This window comes from Mustela nivalis (assembly GCF_964662115.1).
Source record: "Mustela nivalis genome assembly, chromosome: 6".
NCBI lineage: Eukaryota > Metazoa > Chordata > Mammalia > Carnivora > Mustelidae > Mustela > Mustela nivalis.
This window is the reverse complement of record NC_139025.1, coordinates 129,865,505-129,888,383: the sequence shown is the minus strand read 5'-3', so window position 1 is coordinate 129,888,383 and position 22,879 is coordinate 129,865,505. Positions and strand designations below refer to the sequence as shown.

Here is a 22,879-nt window from a genome sequence, read left to right as displayed (position 1 = left end):
AGAGAGAGGGGAAAAAAACCATGCTAATATCCTCTTTAAAATTTAATACAACAAATGAGAACCAGCATCTCAAAATGCAAAGCCTCAGCATGCCATCCGTGTTAAGTGACTTGCGATTCTCGGGGACTGGGCATGGTGGCAGCCTCCCCAGATTTGCAAGGAGAAAAAAATTTTCTTCCTAGAGAATCAGTGTTCCCAGTGGGGAGGACAGTGTGCTTTTCAAGGACGGAATGAAGAGCTGCCCTCGCTCTTTAGCTGTATCAGAGGATGAAATTTTAAGGATTTGAGACCGACCAACAAGAGTTAGTCTGAGAAAAGTAGGGACCCTGTAAAGAAACCCTTATGGGGTAACTTTACCCAGTCGGGGAAGATAAATCAGCAAGGACAACCTTTCCCATGACCTTCCCACCTGTTTCTTTCCTAAATTATTTCCCCAAATTCTCTTTGGAAGGAATTCGCTCATTAATGGATGTCTGCTTTTATTTGAAAGCTGAAAGCCAGGCAAGAGCTGTATTTAAAGGGAGCATGAAGAGAAAGGTATATACGCGAGGTACCCAGAGGACAACTGCTGGACAGAAACTATAGCAACAAGCACCAGCTCTTATCTATCCTGTACTGAAAAGCCTCTGGTTAGTTTAAAACCCCTATCGTGAAGTTCATCTCTCCAGAAGGCAATAATTCTACCAGTGTGCAAATCCGACAGGCTCATCAATTAAACAGTTTTCTCCATTAGGATTTCTTTTATAACAAAATGAACTATCCATAGTCCTCCAAATCTCTTCCATGCCAATATGCAGTTTACCCCATAACGTGGGGGTTTGGGTGGGGACACTCTGCACAATCGCCAACTGACACAGCATTGTTGACATCCTCCAGACTTAACTACTAAGAGTCTACTGCTGACCAGAAGTCTTACGTAACAGCTGACTAACGTGTATTTTGTATGTTATATGCATGATATACCGCATTCTTACAATGAAGTCAGCTGGAGAAAATATTATTTAAAAAAAAATAAGGAAAATACATTTACAGTCCTATACTGTATTTATCCAAACCAAACCAAACCAAACTGTGCCTAAGTAGACCCGCACAATTCAAAACATGTTGTTCAAGGGCCAACTGTATTTTCTTCTCTTTTCTTTCTTTTTAAAAGATTTTATTTATTTACTTATTTGAGAGAGAAGGGGGATGGGGAGGAGCAGAGGGAGAGGGACAAGCAGAACCCGTGTTCAGTGAGGAGCCTGATGTGGGGCTTGATCCTATGACCCTGAGATCACAACCTGAGCTGAAATTAAGAGTCAGATGCTCAACTGACTAAGTCACCCAGGCACTTCTGTATTTTAAAAGATGGAATGATTTTATATAGTATAGCATTCTGGGGATAAGAGCCATATCAATGATGATTTCACAGAGGGCTAAGCATCTGAGACCCATTCCTGTTGTTCTTGGCACAGAGGGTCCCCCAAAGCACCCCTTTCTGCTCTTTCCACAGTCACATCAGATACACAGCCCTTGACTGACAGGTCACCATGCCATTTTCCAGAGCAGCAATATCCCAAGGATGGAGAATCTTGGCTGCACGGGACTCTGCCCAACGGGGCGGGCCATCACGCAGGGGCAGTGGCCTTCCCTTGGCTTCCTCCTTTCATGTTTGTAATAAGAAAGAGTCCTCACCTTAGTAACGTGGAGTTTTGAAAGCATGCGACTTAGTTTGTAATAGGAGCACGTCAGCCCATGAAATCTGGCACACTTACCCCTCAAGCTGCTCCTCTCCTAAGATCTGGCGAAGGTTTTTTAGGAAGGACAAGGAGACCAAGGCGTGAGAATGGCGGATCTTCACGTAGCCTGTCACCACCTCAATGAGCCCCATGAAGTTCTCCAGTTCTGAGGCAATGTTATCTGTGAGAGGAGGGGGCCGTATTAGTGAGCGTTCACGTCATGTGAGGATGACCCACTCGGTTTCTCGCCAACACATCAGGAGAATGATTCCGTGGCGGGTCTTGGTGCCTCTGAGAGACTCAGGTTGCTGGAACAGGGCCCGCCATTCTTGTCAAAAATGTACCTCCCTGGCCTTGACTTTCAACGACCTCTCCTGGTACAGGGCCCCCCTCTGAGGCAGGGGAAGGATACTTTCTAGAAGGCCGGGTACTGTAGCTCCCAGGCTGATTAACCGAATGTAAAATCATAAATACCAGACTGCCAATTAGCTAAGGCTGACAAATCTAGGGAACGTCTTTTAATACACTCTGTCAACAGACAGCACTGCCTCCACAGTACAAGGGCATGACTGAATAAACAACATTTTCTCAGTCTCATTAGGAACTGCCTTTGCTGCATTTCCAGTTCCTAAGATACAGGGATCTATATTTAAAGAGTCCGTCTTACTAAGACTGGGAGAAAACACACCAAAATATTAACACACCAGGTTATCTGCTGGTGATTTTTCAAAATTCGTTTCTGGGCTTCTGAGTTTTCTATAATGCACACATCTGATTCTCATAATGAGAGGACAGTTTGAGAAATAGTTGCTACTACTATGTGTGTGAAAACAATGTAATCTATACACACTGTATTTTCCATCATCCTATTTAGCCTGTCTTTTCCTCATAGTTTAAAAAAAGGGGGGGGGCATCAACTTTGGTTCAACTTATGCCAAAATTACAATAGATACTATAATCAGTTGGGTATGGTCCAACTAATGGGATTTTATTGCACATGATTTGTTGAAGGCTTAATGAGAGGTTCTACTTTGCTTTGAATTGATAAAAATAAAATAATAACGATCTTGGGGGGTTATTATTATTATAGATCTTGTCTTGGAGGGCTGGGGTCTATGCTTACTATAGAGTTTAATGGTTTTCTAGGAGAAATTCAAGTTACAAACACTAGAAGTTGCCTGTGGTGGATATTTCAAGAAAAAGACCCCGAACTTTAAATGCAGGGTAGGATGGATGCCTGTCTTGTGTCGAGGCTGGGGATGCCCTTTCCAGTGAGATGTTTTATTCCTCTGTATCCAGGTGATTTCTTCCATTGGACATACACCGGAAGACACATTTCATCACCATGCATGAATCTGTGCTTATTCTTTCTTAATTCCACCCCTTCATGGATTTAATTCTTACCTTCAGAATATGAAAATTTAAAAGAAAAAAAAGGTTTAGGTGCTTAAAGGGTATGTTCTAGGAATGAGGGCATCTTTGCAAAAATTAAGAAATCTAGTAAGAACAAAAGGAAGTAAAACCTCATTATTTATTTATTTATTTATTTATTTGGCCCCACAGCCTAACACTAGGCTCAAACTCATGACCTTGAGATCAAGACATGAGCTGAGATCGAGTCGGGACGTTTAACCCACTGAGCCACCCAGGTGCCCCAGGAACAAAACTTTAGAAGCACCATGAGGGTAAGAGAATTCTAGCCACGTCGAAGCAAAGTTATTTCTGTGGTGGAGCGGTGAAAAGGGTTCAGGAAAATGAGGAGAACCAAATGATCCAAAAGGACTGAGCGCAAACGTGTTTCTGCCATCTCTAAGCCGTAAGAGCTCAGTTTGCTCACCGAACAAACAGTATTAAGGAGAAGTAAATCCACAGAATAAATCAATCAGCCATTTCCCACCCCACTCGAATCAACCTGCAAAAATCTATCCACAAAAGGATTTAGGGGGGGAAAAAATCCTTTCAACCTCAAGGTCTTCTTATGATTTTTATTCTAGATTATGAAACTATCATAGATACCTTGACTGAGTGGTCCCAGTGGTGGAGAATTTAAATCTAGGAAGCCATTGTCAGTTAAAGATCAGAAGTGAAAAGATCACGGAATAAGTCCACAAGTAATGTTTTTGCACACATGCAATCACCAGGAACGCCGTCGCCTACAAATGACGGTGATCCTACAGGGGTGAGGATCGAAGCTTTAAATACGGGATGACACACCCTAGTATTTTATTTTAATTTTATTTTATTTTTGCTCTCCAAAGTAAATTTGGAGATTAACCACTCTTTGGACTTAATAAAATTTTAAAGGGGTATCATTAACTTCTTCCCTTTGCACAGCCTCCTCAACACCTCCCAGGTAACCAGACCTCTTTGGGCTTGAAGCCGTGTGGCTCTGGCTCCAGCTGAATAACACTTTTGATCCCCAGCCTCTTCTGGGGCTGGTGTGTGCTGGGATGTGCATCTCCTGCATGAGATGGGCCTCACGGAAAGATGAGCCATGATCCTGGGCGTGAACAAATGCCCAGCCAAGAGCTGCAAAATAGACTGCCTTTCAATCTGGTTTTTTCTTTTTTTAATCCTTGAGGGAAACTCGAAAAAAGACACAGTGAGCACGAGGCTTATGCCCCATGCTGTTTTTTCCAGGCCCAGGTTTCAGGTGTGAGTCACGGAGGGGATGGAACAGCAAGTCAACAAAAGAAAACCAAGCGGTCCGGCCACCTCTTTCGGGGGGAACGGGATACTTACTGCCTCGGCGGATATTAATGAGCAAATTTCCCTTAAAGATGGTGCATCCTTGGAGCATCTGAGCAGAGGTAACCGAATCAATGGTCTTTGTTTTCTTTTCTTCCTCGCAGACCTTGGGGCAAGGACCTTCACAAGGTATGCAGTACATGCTGGTGAAGATAAAAAATCAACCAAAACCACAGAAAACTGAGTCAAGCTTCTTGAGTTAAGGGAAAAAAAAAAAAAATCACGAAGACACTCTTTTATTCTAAGTTATTTGTGCGGTACACATTACCAAAGACAAATGTTGGGAAGGGCTCAAGTGGGCACACCGTATCTCATCCCAAAGCCACCCAGCCAGGATCAGCCATTCAAACTGCAACCAAAAGAAGAAAGTGTCTACAGAGGAAAAGCGTGCCTCTTGTTTCCAGACAAAATATGTGATGCATCCTTGAGGCATGTGTGTATCAGAGGCTGTCGGCTGGGGAGCCAGCTGGTTCCATGTGGGAGAAACAGCCTTGAAGAAAGGACACAGTGGTGGCTCCCAAGGAAAAACGGGGCCGCTCTCTAATGCCACCTTGCCCGGCACACCCTGGGGGAGAAGCTGGGAGACTGGACAAGGACCGGGAAAGGGACCGTGATGTCTCTGCGTTTCACTCTCGCAGTCAAGGCATCCCAGCAAAACCTAGCAAGGAATTCCAAAATGCGTGGGGAAGAACACACAGCCCTAATTTTCTTGCTAATGTACAACTGAAATTATTTCTTGACAGTGTTTTTGCAGAAACTCGTAAATTGATCGGAATGTTGTTTTCGCGGCATGTGCGCTGAAAGCAAGAACTTCTGTTACTCTGTAATAAACTCCCGTTTCCAGTGCGATCCCACACATGCTGCAGGACGGCCAGGAGTCAGGGATCAGGGAGCAAGATCGGCATTCTCCTGCTTATCTACCATTCATTTACGAAATTGTGGACACAACGCTACTCTGGCCGCTGGACTACAGACATAAGATCAAAGCTAGGTTGATTTCCAAACCAAAGGCTACCACCTTATTGGGTGTGTGTGTGTGTGTGTGTGTGTGTGCATGTAAATAAATAGGACGGCGTATTGGAGAGCCAGGTGTATTGTCATTATTGTTCTTAAATGATCTTTTAAACTTTGAGAAGATAAATAAAAAACGTTGAAGGAAACAGTGTGAGTGTTGGCTTACATGAACGCTTTTGTGTTGTTTTGTTTTAATGAAACCTTACTGCCTATCTAAGGCAGAGATGCAGGGATTTGTTTTGTTTACAAACTTACAGGTAAACAAAACTTCCCTGCTCTTTTCCTACTTCGTAGGGGGAGAATGCTAGGCAAGGTTTCCCAAGGAACTGGGCCAAGCACAGAAGGGGAGATTTCTCTTTTCTAGAACATCATACGCAACCTTCTTATTTCCACTATGGGTAACAGCTTCCTGTCTCCACTTTTTTTGTTGGTTTTTTTTTTTTTTTTGGTCTTTTATTCTAATTTATCTATACACCATGTAATGCCTCCACCCTCCTTCTTTAAAAAAAACAAAAAAACAAAAAAACAAAAAAAAAACTTTCTATCCTGAAACACAGACTCACAAAAAGTTACAAAGCATACTTTCCCCCTGCATGTCAGATGGTAACATCTTATACTACTATACATGGAAGATCAAAACCAGGAAATGAACACTGGTACAATGAATGCATAATTCCGTGTCACCTTATATCCCTTTTGTGATCTTTACCCCGTCAAGATTCAGAAGTACTTCAGGAAGATCTCCCACAGAGCTACCTCCTATCCTCACATCCCTAACTCCAGCCTCCTGACTATTAATCTATCCTTCATCCCAGCAATGTTGTCATTTTGGGCCTGTGATATAAATGGAGTTCTACAATACAGGACCTTTTGAGATCACCTCCCCCCCCCCCCACAGCATAATGTCCTTGAGATCTGTCCCCAGTCGTTGTGTATTTCAACAGTTTGCTCTTTATTTCTGGCTGATTAATAGTCCACGGCGTGGATGTACCATAGTCTGTCTAACCATTTCTCTATGGTAGAACACCTGAGTTATCTTTTGTCTTTGGCTATTATGCACGGAGCCGCCGTACACACTTGTGGACGTGTTGTTACGTGGACATACATTTTCATTTCTCTGGGAGGAGTGTCCACGAGTGTGACTTCTGGGTCGTAATGTCAAGTGTATGTTTAGCTTTCCCCGATGTTTTATTCAAACAGCAATTTCTGAACCAAACACCTTTGCTAAAATGTTTAGGAATCATCTAGCCCTTTAAAAATGTTTTTCTAAGGAAGTGCTCTGATTACGTGTTTATAGAGCAAGCTTCCTTGAATCCATTTGGATACAGGGAGGGTACAAACGGTATTAATAAATATTTTAGGGGCGCCTGGGTGGCTCAGTGGGTTAAAGCCTCTGCCTTCCGCTCAGGTCATGATCCCAGGATCCTGGGATCGAGCCCCGCATCGGGCTCTCTGATGAGCAGGGAGCCTGCTTCCTCCTCTCTCTCTCTGCCCGCTTCTCTGCCTCCTTGTGATCTCTGTCTGTCAAATAAATAAATGAAATCTTTAAAAATAAATAAATAAATAAATAAATATTTTAAACTCAGTGTCAAATAGGTCTTAAAGGTTGAGAGGGGTATTTATTCGTTCTTCAGGGTGTTTTGTTTTAAAACAGAAGAGATAGATCTGTAGCTTTGAACAGACTATAAGAATGGGTAGGGAAAAAAACAGCTCAGGTCTTTGAAAATGCACCGCCATGGGAGAAACACTGCTGAAATGCACAGCAGTCCCCTCTTGCTGGCCCCCACTACATCACAGGACAGTGTATCCCCAGGACAAAGACAGTACCAACCCCCATTCATGCACTAGCTGACCCATCTCTGCGCCCGCCCCCAGGAGGAGCCGTGGCTGAGCCTCGTCTGGGTTCCAGTCATGGCCCAGGGTACTGGGAAAGCCCTCGTAAGTTCTAAGGCTACCAATAAACTGTGAGTAAAATGCGGCAGACTTATTCTGGGTGGTATTTGCAAACTTTACAGTCCTCTGGGAGTCCTTGGACACTTCGCTTTTACAAAGTATTCGGAATAATTTTTACTATTATAACAGTAAAGACAAGACAACAGATGGAAAGTTGCTCTGTGTCTAATGTTAGGAAAGAGTGGAAGTTTCATCTTTGGTTTGAAGATGAAGGAAGCGTTTGGCCCACGACAACTATTCTTTCCTAAAAAGTTCTCTGCTCTACCTAGAGAGGGAAGAACGACCCCAAACCTCTGGTCTTTCGATTCCAGAGCTTCAGCTCCGTATTTTATAACAACGCCACTACTGCCTTCTCCAAAACATAAACCAACAACAAATTTACAGGAGCCCAGCCCACATACACCAGAGGGATGCTTTTTGCTGTAAAGAATCCCTTTGCTTCCCAAGCAAAGTCTCAATGTTCAGGAAAGAAAACGAGAGAGGCAGAGGAAACTGAGAGACGGGCACGGTTGAGGAAAGAGAGAGAGAGAGGAACAGGTGCTAATGGGAAACAGGTTACTGTAAGCTCCTGGTTACTCTTCACGGTAGCTAGGGCGGGCACAGGATGGAGTTTGTGCTAATAGACCGTCTGGCCTGCCTCAAGGACGCTGTTTGGGGCTGGGCTTGTTTTCTCTCCACCACTCCCCAGGACTTCCCAGAGCTGGTGCTGGGTGGCACCAGGGATAGGACAACCTAACTGTACCGTCCTCTGGGGTCTACCCCACACCTCCTTAGCAGGCAGCCCAGTGAGTGCAGGGAGGGGAGACTGTGACCTCTACGTACCTAGGCCAGCACAGCAAGCCATGTACTTAACTTCAAGTGGCTTGCAGTACACTTCTAAGACACAATATAAAACAAATGCATTTCATTTTGTGGTTGCAGGGGAAGGGGGGAGTTGTTGGGGGGTGGCTGGGAGTATTGGGGGGTATGGGGGGGCTGCATGACTGACCTCTGACTGCCGTTCCGGATGAAGCCAGAGGGGCACTCCTGCATGCACTCGCCGTTGTGGATGACGAACCCTTCCGAGTCGCTGCTCTCGGCATTGGGGATGTTGGCGCAGAAGTCGCGGTCCACGCAGCGCCAGCCCTCGAAGCGGTAGGTGTTGGGCGGGCAGGTGGGCACGCACACGCCAGAGTAGTAGTAATGCTTGCAGGCGACGCAGGCCGTGTCGTTGTCGGGCGCGCTGCAGCTGCCCAAACACTCGGGGTGACAGCACTCGTTGTTCTCGGTGCACGCGCGCTTCCCGCACGCGCTCGGGCACACTGTGGGGGCAGAGGGGACAGCGGGTGAGACTGCGAGGTCGGGTTCGGACTGCCTCGTCCAGGCCTGGCCTGCTTTGTCCTGGGTCACCGGCCACCCTGGACCAGATCGCCCCAGGGACAGTCAACCACCCACTCACCGCCCGCCCACGCACCCACAATATCCCCACACGGAGCTTCCCAGGGCTCTGTAGCCCGCGGCAGACTTGCAATGGCAGTCTTACAGACCCCAGTCACACTTTCATTAAGGCGCGGGGAGAAAATTCTCTGCGTTTTGAATTCGGCCTCTCTTATTTACTCTCTGTGTACTCCTGAGGAGTCATTAGCTCCTCTGACCTTGACCCTCTCTTTTCACATCTATACAATGGGGGTAGTAACATCCATATGCGAGCTTTGCCTGAGGCCAACATGATAATGCAGTAGCCCAATGGGAACAATAAGGCGTATTATTCCTTCTAAAGGCATGATGATGTATTGTTCCTCTGCATTATGATCATGTTCCATGAAATACCTTGAAAAGCCTTAGTATGAAGAAATGATTATTTAAAAAATTATTTTATTACATATATTATTACAAGTATTTTTTAAATCATTCAAAAATCGTTTATTTTAAAAATGATGAAACTGGAATATTAAAGGTGATACTATAACACCAAGTCCCTGCGTCTGATTGTTATTCTCAAATAATAAAAAAAAAGGGTGGGGGCGGTGGAGAGTGTCTCTGAGCCCAGAAGAGTCACTCATAGCATATTGGAAACCATCTCCTTTGAGCCACTCTGCCAAACTTTACTGGAAGCAGTGTCTCAAAAGCAGAGATCCACAATTCATGTCCCAAGTAGATGAGCTGGCATTTATTTCCATAACAACAATGTAATGATCACACTCTGTGGGGCTGTTAGCCTCACTAGCAAATAAAGTATAAATCAAATAGGAAATCTGGTTTATATTATATGTTTCCTACTTTTTCTTGAGCTGGGAAACTACACAAAATTATTTAAATATGTATATTATTGAATCTGACATATATTATTTAGTGAAGATTCTATTACTGTTTTCCTTATAAACAAAATATGTGCTAAAAAAAATCAGAGATCACAGATAAATGAAAATATATAGGACGTCTAATCCATCTGCCCCAAATACCCCCTTTATCAATACCTTCATGTGGATCACCCCAGGGCCCCTCCCCTTTTTAAAAATATTTTATTTATTTATTTGACAGACAGAGATCACAAGTGGGTAGAGAGGCAGGCAGAGAGAGAGGAGGAAGCAGGCTTCCCACCAAGCAGAGAGGCTGATGCAGGGCTCGATCCCAGACCCCTGAGATCATGACTTGAGCCCAAGGCAGAGGCTTAACCCACTGAACCGCCCAGGCACCTGGCCCCAGGTCCCTTTCTATGCATGAGCATGTACATATAAGTATCTATAAAAAGGGAACAAGCCATCCTGAAACCATTTTTTTTTTTTTTTTTTTTTTTTGTATAATATACCGTGAATTCGGGACGCCTGGGTGGCTCAGTTGGTTGGGCAGCTGCCTTCGGCTCAGGTCATGATCCCAGCGTCCTGGGATCGAGTCCCACATCAGGCTCCTTGCTCGGCAGGGAGCCTGCTTCTCCCCCTGCCTCTGTCTGCCATTCTGTCTGCCTGTGCTCGCTCTCCCCCCCCCCCCCCGATAAATAAATAAAATATTTAAAAAAAATATATACCGTGAATTCCATAATCACTTAACAGCTACATTTCATCTCACAGTATAGTGTAAGTTATAACCTGTCTCCTACTTTGAGACATTTCATTTACTCCTGACATTTTATTATTACAATGAACACTGCGATCTTCATGACAAATCTTAATTATTTCCTTTGGATCAATTTCCAGAATTGACCTCACCAGGTCAAACTATCTTCTGGAAAGTTTTTACCAATTTACACCCCACTAACTACACCCAAGAGTTCCTATTTTACTGTGGAAAGGTGGATTTAAAAACGAACATCAGAACTTGGCCATTCAAATGAACACTGTCACCTCTGAAGAAAACAGATATATTCTCATGATACTGTCAAGCTTCTTAAAATAATTTTGCAAGTTTCTCCTTTGAAATTATCCTTTTGCAGAGACCGTAGATTGCTTTCCATTATTTATTCTTTTTATCTACTTTGATAATAGAACCTTGATTTTTAATTGGGCATTTGGCCACCCAGCTAGATACTATATCTCCTAGCCTCTCTCGTAGCTAGAAGTGATGTATGTCCTAGCCAGTGAGATATAAGAAAACTTTTTTGGTTGGTAGTTGCTGGAAGATGCCTTAAAAACAGTGCGTGTGCCCTTCCTCCTTGCCGGCTGGAATGCAGGAGCAATGCATCATGCTTTGGCAGCTATCTTGGTCATGAGGTAGCCCACTAAGAAGATGGAGTAAGATAAATGGATCTTGGTCCGCCAAAAGGCTAACCCTCTACTGCTTACCTCTACACCTGGCTTTCTCTAAAGAGAGAAATAAATTTTTGTCCTATATATGTACCTGCTTTTCATTACACCCAACTGAGACAGACTTTCAGAGCTACTTACAAGCAAAGAAGAAAACCATTCCCGTTGGTTTGTATCACTTCTGTTTACCAGAATTGCCTCAAATACTTCTGGCTACTTCCAGAAACTAAGCTACCCAATAAATAACAAGGAATAAGTATCTCTAAGCACCCCGAAAAAGTAGGTGTTATAGATAGGAGTTGTAAAAATGTGGCGATACATATATTGTCCACCTGGGTGATCATTTTGAGGAGGGTGACACTAATTTGAATTTACAAGTCTAGCATATTTGTAGTAAAGGTACACAAACACAGACACACACAGACACACACACTCACACACACTCACATGAGCACATTGTCTCCCATCAGATCTCATACCTGAACACATCTAATATTATCAAATAGATTCCGTGACTATTTAATTGCAAATCTATCCCGTATGGAGGTTAACTTCAAGGCTCAAGATCTAAGGAAACAAATACACTGTGTGTTTTTTAGTTCAGGTTTTTAAAGTAGTAATGGGAACAGAAGTCCATTTACCGCCGGCTGTCGATGCATTTAGCAAGTGTTCATTCAGCAACGTCCCACACCTGCGTGCCAGACCCTGTCCTCGAGGAATGGGCGATATGCCAGGGATGTACAGGGTCGAGTGCAGGTTCATGGCACGCCCTGGGCATCAGGGATGGTTTTGAAGAGATGCTCAGGCTGGAGATGAAAGGTGAAAGACGAGGAGGAGAAGAATAAAGAAGAACACAGAGGAAATCACACGTCAATGTGCGTAATCTAGTCGCTGTGGCAGGAGGACTGGGTGCCCGTGAAGATAGCAGGGGGCCAGTCGCCAACTGGTGGGTGATGGGCGTCACCAGAGATTTTTGGCAGGGGAAGAGCAACAAAGGCAGCTTTTCATATTGGAAAGGTTGTCTGGGACCTGCACAGAGGGCAACATGACCAGAAGAGGGATCAGGTAAGAGGGAGAGGAGAGACACAGCCTTGTTATGTGGCCCCAACAAGGTTTCTGTAATATTAACAGACCCGTAGATTCATGTGGTTAACATGAAACTGGCTGAAGAACCCTGTGTTCACAGTCTCAAATGCTGGCACAAGCACCCCCTCACTCAGAGCCCTGAAGTCCCCACCATTGGCCACCACCGAGCTTTGTGATTGGAGGAAGGGAAAATTGATGAAAAATCTCAGCGATCATCAACAGAAATTAACGGGGGCCACTATCTGCTCGCCAAGCCCCCTTACCCTCACTTATAATTTAAATAACATGTTATATAAAATCGTTAAGTGTCAGGCATTAATATTAAAGAGTACTAAAAACTCAAGAGCATTTAAAAGCATAGAAAAAAAAAAATCCCTGTGCTCTTGTTGGGAATCAGCTATGCCCACATGCAAATGTTGGGCATCTCCAGTAGGAGAAAGAAAAAGAAATCCCCCAAACCTGACAAAGTATTTTTCCATTCCGATGGCAACGGCATCTCTGGGCAGTGGTCCCCCCGAGACCCTTTCAAAGGCGTGTGTTACGTGGAAAACACGGTCCGTCAGTTCTTGCCACAAGCAGCACACAGGCTGGGGAATTAGGGTTTTTGTTTCAGCAAGGAGAGCTCCTTCAGAAGGAATTTCAGCAAAGCTTAAATTAGGTGAAATCTTGTTATTTTTAAGCAGAACAATTCCTCTGAAAGGGATCACAAATCAAGGGGTTCCTTTATGGTATGGGATCCAAATGGCATGACACATATCGACGACTGGAGGGGAGTAAGAATGGGGTGTGATGGGGAGGGGAGGAGAAAGGAGAGGTGACTTGTTTGCTGGAGGACAAACTCTGTAAATAAGAGACTGCTCCAGGGACAGAAGACCCCCTGGCCGCAGCAGAACCCGAGGATTCTGGGAGGCGGGAGAACATGCAGGAAATTCAGGGTTAGAGTCCCGGAGTCAGCCCCAGAAGCCTGCTGTAAATTTTGTCTCATCTCAATGTATATAAATATTATTAGTGTTTAGGACTATTAAGGGATTTCTCAAAAAGCCCCGGGCAGTGCATCTCGCCAGCAGATGGATGGCTGTTCCATACAAATGCCAAAACTTAAAATTTAGTACAGTTACCAAATTTCCAATTACGGAGCTATGGGAGAAAGGAAGGGAGCCTCTTCCCCGGCTTCCGTGGAGAAGGAACACACCTAATGTGATTAAAGGCATTTGTACTTTTCAAAATAAAGGGAAAATGGAGGCTGCTATGAACTACAAACATAAAGGGAGAAAGCAAATTTACTGTACCCATGAGAGCTTTCTCCTCATTGGAATTCTTAGAACGATGAGCAATAAAAATCAAACCCGATCTAAGCTGTTGGAAAAGCTAACGGCATGTCCCATATCTACCGCTAAAAGGATTGATTTGGGGTCCCCATCACATAAAAATGAAGGTACTGGATGTAAAGGCTCATTCTCTTCATTTTGGGGGATAGGAAATAAGTCGCACATCAGCTTTGAAATCCCTCCCTCCCCGGTGTCCTTATATTCACTAAGTTTTTTCTGTGTGTTTTTTTTTTTTTACATTTATTTTTGTTCTTCCCAAGGAGTTCCTTAACCATCTTTACTCAAGAGCAACCATTTTTAAAAGCATACAGTTATAAAGTGTTCTCATTGGAAGAGAAGGTAGAGAACTCAACCTCTTCTCAAGAAACAAAAAATGGAAAGGGGCCACTTAAGTCACCGTTGTATCCTGAATAATTTTGAAAGAATGGAAATAAGTTCATGGATGTTCGAATGAGGTCAAGCTTCTGACTCAAACACAGGCTGGTTTAGAGACATCTTAGTTATTTCTGGGCTACCCTAAGTGACACAGCGCTGTTCCATATAAAGAAAGGGACGTCTTTCCTATTTGACACGCATCGTTATGTATGAAGGTGAGTCGCTACTAACTCCAGAAAAGTGTACTTCAGTTCCAAAGTGCATCGGGACGTAAAGGGGCAGAGAAATTTTAGTTTTCTCGTCCTGCCAAGGGAGGAGGTGACTCCATCAGATACCATGGAGAGTAGACCCCAGCTGGGTCAGCTGAACGCCCAGGTCCACTCAAGTCCATAGGCATGGTCCTGCAGGGAGTACTTAGCCACAGGTGAGGGGATGAGAAAGGCTCCTTTTGACTGTTAAAATATCAGCCTTATAAGCCAGGCCCCAGGCTAGGTCCTATAGACAGGCAAGCATAAGACAGGCAGCACTCCTCCCCGCTGGGGGACTCCCCACCCTGAAAGAAGGCAATGGGAGTACCAAGAGAGGCAAGCAAGGGACCAGTGAGGAGGGCTTTCCAGGAGAAGGAACAGCCAGGCCCAAGCTTGAAAAGCCAGCAGGAGCTAGCAGGTGCATGGGGGTGTTGGCAGGGCTGATGGGGAGCATGGACCAAGCGAACCAGACTCAGGATGAATGGGTGACCAACTGGACTGGAAGAGGTGCGGGACACAGGAAAGATGGTGAGAGCAGAGGCAGAGAGATGTGAGAAGGGCCTTTTAACCCACGAGTGGGAGTTTGGATCACTCTTAAAGAGGAAAGGGATGCTGCTATTGAAGGATTCTAAGCAGGGCGTCCCATGAGCACATATACATTTTAGAAGGATCACTCGGGCTGCTGAGTGGAACACAGAATGGAAGGGTGACCCACAGAGTCACGGCAGCTGTTTCCGTGAGCCACGATGCTGGTCTAGATCAGGGAGAGCTAGAGATCAGAGATGCAGGAGATGAATGATCTATCTGGAGATGGCCACTGGGAAGAGTGGCCAGCTTTTGTTTTTGGAGGGAGAGAGATTAGTTTAGTTTGAGATGTGCTGCTTGGTGGACAGCGGATGCTCTCACCCTCTAAAGTTGTCTTCGGTCTCTCCTCCCTTTTATCCACATTGCGCATCCTCCTCCCCATACATCCCGCCCCCCCCCCCCAAGCAAAGACCTCTATCAATGGGAGAAGAGTGGTGGGGAATATCAAGGTTTCTCCGGCTCAGGGAGAACAGCTATATTTTATCCTAGCGTATTTGTCTATAGTTCCCTAAACAAGTCAGCTACCCTGGAAAAGCAGGCTTATGTGAAATAAAACTAAAATGATCCTCGTACAACCACATGTGAGCTACATGCTTACATGTGTGTGTGTGCACATGTGTAGTGTATGTATATATAGCAAAGCACAATTTTCTCAAAGGGAGGACGACTGCCTTCCTTTGAGAAGAATCAACTGTCAAGTCTCCTGACATCCTGAGAACCGGCTAATGGAAAACTCCAGAGAACCACTACCTAGAAATCCCAGGTGGAGCTTGAAACAACTTCCAGCAAGCTACTGCCTGAGAAACTGTAGGCTGGTAAACCGAATCGGTTAGTTACCCACGGCAAAAGAAAATTCAAGTGGGAATCCAGGTGTCTTAAATGTTCGCAATAGAAAGTCATATTTGCAACAATGTTTCTCCTCTCCATGCCAAAAGAAAGTCCTCCTTGCTGGAGAAAATCGCACCATAGTTGCTGCAAGCCAGAGAGACGTTTTCATGGTTAGAATCCTGAAGATCCTTCGCCTTCTCTTTTTGGAACCAAAAGTATTCAGTGCGCCCACTGGGAGGTTATAGTGAGAACTGGGGCTCTGGGAGTGCGCAGAGACAGAGAGAGGCCCGGGGAACAGAACTGGCGGCGAGTGCAGAAAGGCTGGTGGGCAAAAGAGGTAAGCCACAGTTTTTTGAACATAAGGTACCCCAAAGCTCTCATTTTCTCCCAAGCGTGTACAAAGGAGTTCCTCTTTTGCAACATGAAGTGGTTTTCAAGACCCAGTTCCCAGTCTGCTTCTTTCCTAACAGGAAGGCCCCTGGACAAAGCATCCTTGAGTTGACTTGAGTTGACTAACATCTGAACGTTCTGAAACACTGAGGCTTGTAGAAGGGGGACAAGAAGTTACGTCCCTCCGCTCCTCACCACTCCCCCCTCCCACGCCTGCAGCTCCCCAGTCAACAGTCTTCTTTAACCTTCCGCTCTCTCCCAAGTGTGCCAGCAGAAGCTCCGGGGGCCATTAGATCTGTCCTCAGTTTAGAAGCAACAAGCACTTACATAGTCATGTTCATCCCTGTTATTCAAGCACAGGGTCTTAGAGCGGAAAGGTAGTTTCAAGGTCATGCATATCTCATGCTGTCTCAGATATTTCTCTGCAAAAACCTAGGTGGGCCTTCAAGCAATATCTAGGGGGTTGGTTACCTTAGAGAAAGTGCTACTCCAACTGTCAGGCAGCACCAAGTGTGACCAAGTTGTTCCTTCTACCCAACAAGAATGCATTTTCCTCCCTGACATGCTCCCAGGCCTCATTCAGCTTGTCTGATACTCAGGGGAAGCAGAGGCTTTCTTCTTTATAGGTCAGACTTTCAAACACACAGGCTCAAAATTCTGAGACAGTTATCCTGGCCTCCCTCCGAGGGCCTTACTCAGTCATAGTTCATGTAATACCCATGAATACCATTGCTTCTTAACACCTGCCCCCAAACCTACTCTTAACACAGCAGAAAGTTGGGACAGTGTGGCATACGAGAGGACTAGGAGACCCGTGGTGGCCGTCCATGCCAAGGCAGTATGCTTGGAGTGATCTCTGCATGGTCTTTAAAAGAACTATTATCATCACACCAAGAAGGATCATTCTGAGCTTCTCATTGTCGAAGACTCCTCTCTTCTTTTTCACAATAACGGTTTGAGTCTCTCCTGTCTGGATACAACTCTGATCTGAATACAGGTCTCCCTTGTTAACATAAAGTCAGCGTTCCTGGGGACATTTTCCATGTGCCCGGCAGCCTATTCAGTACCTTATATACGTTAATGCAATCTTCCTAACAATCACACGGGGTATCACCATTCTCATTTGTAAGTGACCGAACGGAGACACAGAGATTTAATCACTGACCAGGGCTATTCACAGTCTAGTTTAATCATTGTTAAGCTATAAATGTGGGCTAGATCTGCCAGATGGGGGTGGACAGCCTCTTCACCCACTCTGTCCAGAGGTGGCACGATGTTTCAGCTGGTCTATGAGGTCTAAAAGGAAAGGGCTAAGGTGTCCTTCTTATGCCCCTTTTCTTTTTAAGCATGCACCCATCAGGAAAAAAAAATCAATCTCAAGTCCTAGTGCCCTTTTCTCCTCCCTGAGGTGTAACAGTCAGAAGGAAGGACAAACTCATGAAACATGACACGGTGGCAAGGAGGCCAGCATCCAGGTGATATTAAGGAGATAATGTGTGCCCACTAAGCCTTCTTTGTTTACTGAGTCATAGCAAGTAGAACCCTCAAGGACATTTCTTCTAGCACAAATTTGTAAGGCTGAGCCCTGTTGGGTTTATCATTAAATGTCACTGCTCAAGTTGCAACACGGAAGCTGCAGCTCCCATTGTGGAAGGCATGGCGTTAGCACACACTCTGGGGGGCCAATGCAATTCCATATACACGACTGTGCTATCGGGAGGCCAGACCAGCAAGACCCAGGGAGAATCCGTGGCTTGCAGAACCTATGTCATCCGAGTAAGTCTTACTTATGAGAGTAGATAATCAGAGTTCATATTCTTCACCAATTCATCTGTCTCAGCAAGACTGAAAATTTGGTGTAGTAATCCAAAGGGGCATGTATACCCGAATGTTTATAGCAGCAATGTCCACAATAGCTAAACTATGGAAAGATCCTAGATGTCCATCAACAGATGAATGGAAAAAGAAGATGTGGGATATTATATATAATGGAATACTATACAGCCATCAAAAGAAATGAAATCTTGACATTTGTGACGACATGGATGGAACTAGAGGGTATTATGCTTGGCAAAATAAATCAATCGGAGAAAGAAAACTATCGTATAGTCTCCCTGATATGAGGAAGTGGAGATGCAATATGGGAGTTTGGGGGTAGGAAAAGAATAACTGAAACAAGATAGGATCAGGAGACATATCATAAGAGACTCTTAATCTCACAAAACAAACTAAGGGTTGCCAGGGGGAGGGGGGTAGGGAGAGGGTGGTGGGGTTATGGACATTGGGGAAGGTATGTGCTATGGTGAGTGCTGGGAAGTGTGTAAACCTGGCGATTCACAGGCCTGTGCCCCTGGGGCTAATAATAAATTATATGTTTATAAAAAATTTTTAAAAATTATTAAAAAAAGATTAAAAGAAAAGACCAAAAATTTGGTCAGGGAGGAGGAAAAAAACAAAACAAAACAACCCAGTTCTGTGCCTTTCTCTCAGGCACATAAACACATAAAATCAAGGCTTACAGAAATAAGAAATAGTCGAGCTCTAAGATTAGACCTCACCTGTCTAGTACACAAGGTAAGCCAAGAGGTCTGGGAAAACACTTCAAACCGGCAACTGAATGCATCTGTGACTATTTCATTAATAAGCAAAAGAAATAATAATCAACAGACAGTTCCCATTGAATCACTGAAGTCTCCAAGATCCAAGAAGTAGTGCTGGGCAGAGCATGGGGATAAATGGGGGGGGGGACCCCAAAAGGAGTAAAGTTACAGACAGCATTATTAAGTAAAAATTTCATGTGCTAAATAGTAAGAGTAAAGAAAGGGCAGCCATCGGTTGAAAGATACAATGTGGAATCACAAGGAATAGCAAAGCTAAGTGAGAAGCGGAAGGCAGATCAGAAACCCTCCTCTGGCTGAGCTGGTTTTGGCTACGGTGGGTGGGCCATGTGACTTTTTTCTTCCTTTACGCATTTTTTATAACAGCTTTATTGAGATAGAATTTACACCCAATTCACAAATTCAGGGGTGCCTGGATGGTTCTGTCCACTAAGTGTCTGACGCGTGACTTTGGCTCAGGTCGTGATCTCAGGGTCATGAGGTCGAGGCCCAGCAGCAGGCTCTGTGCTCACTGGGGAATCCGCTGGAGATTCTCTCTGCACCGCCCCCCCCCCCCCAATAAATAAATCTTTAAAAAGATAAACTCCTATTCAAGGCCTACATACAAATTTGGGAGACACAGGTAAGTTCCAATGGGGGACAATTTGAGGAAAAAGGGGATAGACTTCAGGGGGCCAAAAGGTCTGTGGTGAGGGCAGCTGGTACCTGTTTCTTCTCGTGGGAACATCGAGCGTCTGCCTCATGCACAACCCACACCCCCGACCTCCATCTTTTTTTTTTTTTTTGGAGTCTTTCACTGTCAAATGGGTGATTCCTTGGAGACTCTCCCCAGTGCTGCAACCGCCAGGCGTGAGCCCATAAAGACACCCATCACTTACTACTGCCTGTCACAGATGCTTAAATGGACAGGGTGGAAAAAAATATTCTTTTCACACACTTAAAAATTACTCCAAGTTATTTTAAATTTGGAACTGTTTGTATATTCCTTATAAGTTTATAAAACTCACACTGTCCCTCCATGACTAACTAAAGTGGAATTGAGCGAGTATTCTATATTTATAACTTGTCTGCTTGCTCGTGCTTACAGCCCTATTTCCACTCTGTGTTACTGTACACAGAGTTATGTGAGGTATTGTGGGCTCCTAAACTTTGCTGATTTCCTAACAAGGCAGGCCTGTGTCCCGTAGGGACAAATTGGGGGCTGTTTTGTCCAAGTGGAGGCCGAGCTCGGAGGGAGAGGCCTCCAGCTCTGTGGTTTTGGCTACGGCTCTTAAAACCGGTGTGAGGGCCCATTTCTAGGCAATGGTGTGCCTCACTCGTGTTGACCAAGTATCAATGCTCCTGATAGACTGTTTGTTGCACAAACCCGTGAGGAGCTCCGTGTTAACAGCTATGGCTACACATACCCCTCCTTCCTACTTATTTTCTTGGACACTGTCGGTCCACAAGGTACACTGCTCCAACCCCCCATGCAAAAGCCCCTTTCCACATACACAACCATTTACATCAACATCATTTAAATGAATTGACTGAGTTCAACCACTTGCAGGGAACAACACTGCAGAGACCAACAGGCCATGTTTTGGGTAAAACTCATCAACAAGTGAACCTTTTATTTATTTATTTATTTATTTTTTTTTAAGATTTTATTTATTTGTCAGAGAGAGCGCGAGCGAAAGTGAGCACAGGCAGACAGAGTGGAAGGCAGAGTCAGAGGGAGAAGCAGGCTCCCTGTGGAGCAAGGAGCCCGATGTGGGACTCGATCCCAGGACGCTGGGATCATGACCTGAGCCGAAGGCAGCTGCTTAACCAACTGAGCCACCCAGGCGTCCCACAAGTGAACCTTTTAATCAGGACACGGTGATAAACACACCTGTGGAGGTAGATGTCTCCAGTATGTGTGGAACTGACATGTGTGCAATGCACACCTGTGTACACACATACACATCATGGTGCAGACTCCTCACGGGTGTGGAGCAAATAAATTTGAACGGCTCCTCCCAAGCTGCCCCGTTAGGGGGACACGCACCTAGTTGATGACCTCAGAATTTTGCAAAGCCCTCTCAGCATCCTCTTTTGGAAAATGCTTCTAGAGACCCTAGCACATTCTCTGAGACAGCCTTGAAAGTGCCCCGCTTTGTAAAAGAAAGAGAGAATGGCTCCTAAACCCATTTTCTTTCTTTCCTCATGTCAGAAGGGGTAATAGGTTTCTTGTCTCAGGTCTGGGGCTGCCAGTGAGGTTGGGGTTTTTTGTTTTTTTTTTTTTCCTCCCTCCTCTCCCATCCCATTTCATGGTCATTTGCACAACCTCTTAAATTAACTTTCAATGTCTTTGGTCCATTTTCTTGGGAGATTAAGTTTTTACTAATTATTTGAATTTGAGCCCATAAAGATGTATATGCTTCTCATTTTATTTTTATTTATTTATTTTCTTACTTTTTTGAGAGAGTACAGGGGGCAGGGATAGGAGGAAAGGGAGAGAGAGAGAGAGAGAGAGAGAGAGAATATCCCAAACAGGCCTGATGCCCGGCTGGATCCCAAAAGCCTGAGACCATGACCTGAGCTGGAATCAAGAGTTGGATACCTAACCGACTGAGCCACCCAGGCGCCCCAACAATGTATATGCTTTTTATTTATTTATTTATTTTTAAAATTTTATTCATTTATTTGACAGAGAGTGAGAGAGGGAACACAAACAGACGAGTGGGACAGGGAGAAGCAGGCTTCCCACCAGCAGGAAACCCCACATGGGGCTCGATCCCAGGACTCTGGAATCAAGACCTGAGCAGATGGCAAATGCCCAATGACTGAGCCACCAGAGGCATCCCTGTATATGTTTTTTTAAACACAGTATTGTGTCTTGAAAAACATTTTTAGGGGTGCCTGGGTGGCTCAGTTGGTTAAGTGTCTGCCTTTGGCTCGGGCTGTAACCCCAGGGTCCTGGAATGGAGCCCTGTTTCAGGCTCCCTGCTGGGCAGAGAGCCTGCTTCTCCCTTTCTCTCTGCCTGCTGCTCTGCTCTCTATCTCTCTTTCAAATAAATAAATAAAATCTTAAAAAAAAATGGGGGTGGCTTGAGAGAAAAACGTTCCCTCCTTCTGGAACCGAATCTACCTGAGGAGCATGGGTAATAACAGTAGGCTTTTAATCATTCTACCTCTCCAGCTTCTCTGCTCCTTTCTCCTTTGATCCTTTTACTTCCTGACGGCACACTTGCGGACTTATAAACATCTCTTTCAGACCATATGTTATGCTACAACCACATCATCCTTTTCCATTATCTAATCTGATTGCTGGCCCTGCTTCCCAAAGTTAAAGTACTTTTACTACTGTGGAAAAACCACAAAAGATTCACTAGACTTCCCAAGTACAGTAAGCTCTGTTATCGGGAAAGAAGGGAACAGGGTGTCCCAGACGAGCATACATTCTGGTTCACAGAATTACCACACAAACCTTCTGAGGACCAGTCCTGGAGAGCTGGCCCACAGAACACCTACATCCACAAAAATCCACCCAACTTTTATTTCATCTAGTCAATGATTCAGAAGTGCCCTGGAAAAACATACAAATGTAGAATGTTGGCATGTCCTTGCAAAGATTATTACACAAGCACAAAATCTAAAAAAAAAAAAAAAAACACACACACACACACAAAACAAAAATAAAAACAAAAACACCCAAACCAAAAATACCTGTCATTCCTGCAGAATTCTGTTGGTTTATATTTGATTTTGTTTAGTTTTTAATGGTTGCTGGTGGTGGAGGTGGTGGTGGTTGGCGGAGGCAGCAGTATTGATCAAAATGTTATTGCCCTTCGGCCCCTGGGTGGCTCACTTGGTTAAGCCACTGCCTTCAGCTCAAGTCATGATCCTGAAGTCTCGGGATGGAGTCCCGCACTGGGCTCCCTGCTCAGCGAGGAGTCTGCTTTTCCCTTTGACCCTCCCCATCTCATGCTCTCTCTCTCCCATTCTCTCTCTCAAATAAATAAATAAAATCTTAAAAAACAAAAATGTTATTGGCCTTCCCGGAAAGAGTTAAAGGTGCTACAATCCCATCTAAGCAATACAAATCCAGTCTTTTTGGAAATTATCATTTTGTCAGTTTCCTGTGGGGAAAAATCTTTTTCTTTTCTTTTCCTTTTTTTTTTTAAAAGATTTTATTTATTTATTTGACAGTGAGAGAGGGAACACATGCAGGGGGAGTGGGAGAGGGAGAAACAAGCTTCCCGCCCAGCAGGGAGCCTGATGCAATGTGGGGCTCCATCCTAGTCA

The 22,879-nt window shown here is 44.7% G+C and overlaps 1 protein-coding gene across 1 annotated transcript in view; it reads right to left on the bottom strand.

Annotated features, from left to right (window-relative positions):
• IGF1R (insulin like growth factor 1 receptor) overlaps nt 1–22,879 on the bottom strand; it is a 300,467-nt gene that overhangs the window by 60,992 nt on the left and 216,596 nt on the right. The window contains exons 3-5 of the mRNA XM_082736451.1: nt 8,422–8,734; nt 4,461–4,609; nt 1,755–1,899 (exon numbers count right to left, since the gene is read on the bottom strand). Of these exons, the coding sequence (XP_082592577.1) occupies nt 1,755–1,899; nt 4,461–4,609; nt 8,422–8,734 (607 nt within the window). The remainder of the gene's footprint in view (nt 1–1,754; nt 1,900–4,460; nt 4,610–8,421; nt 8,735–22,879) is intronic.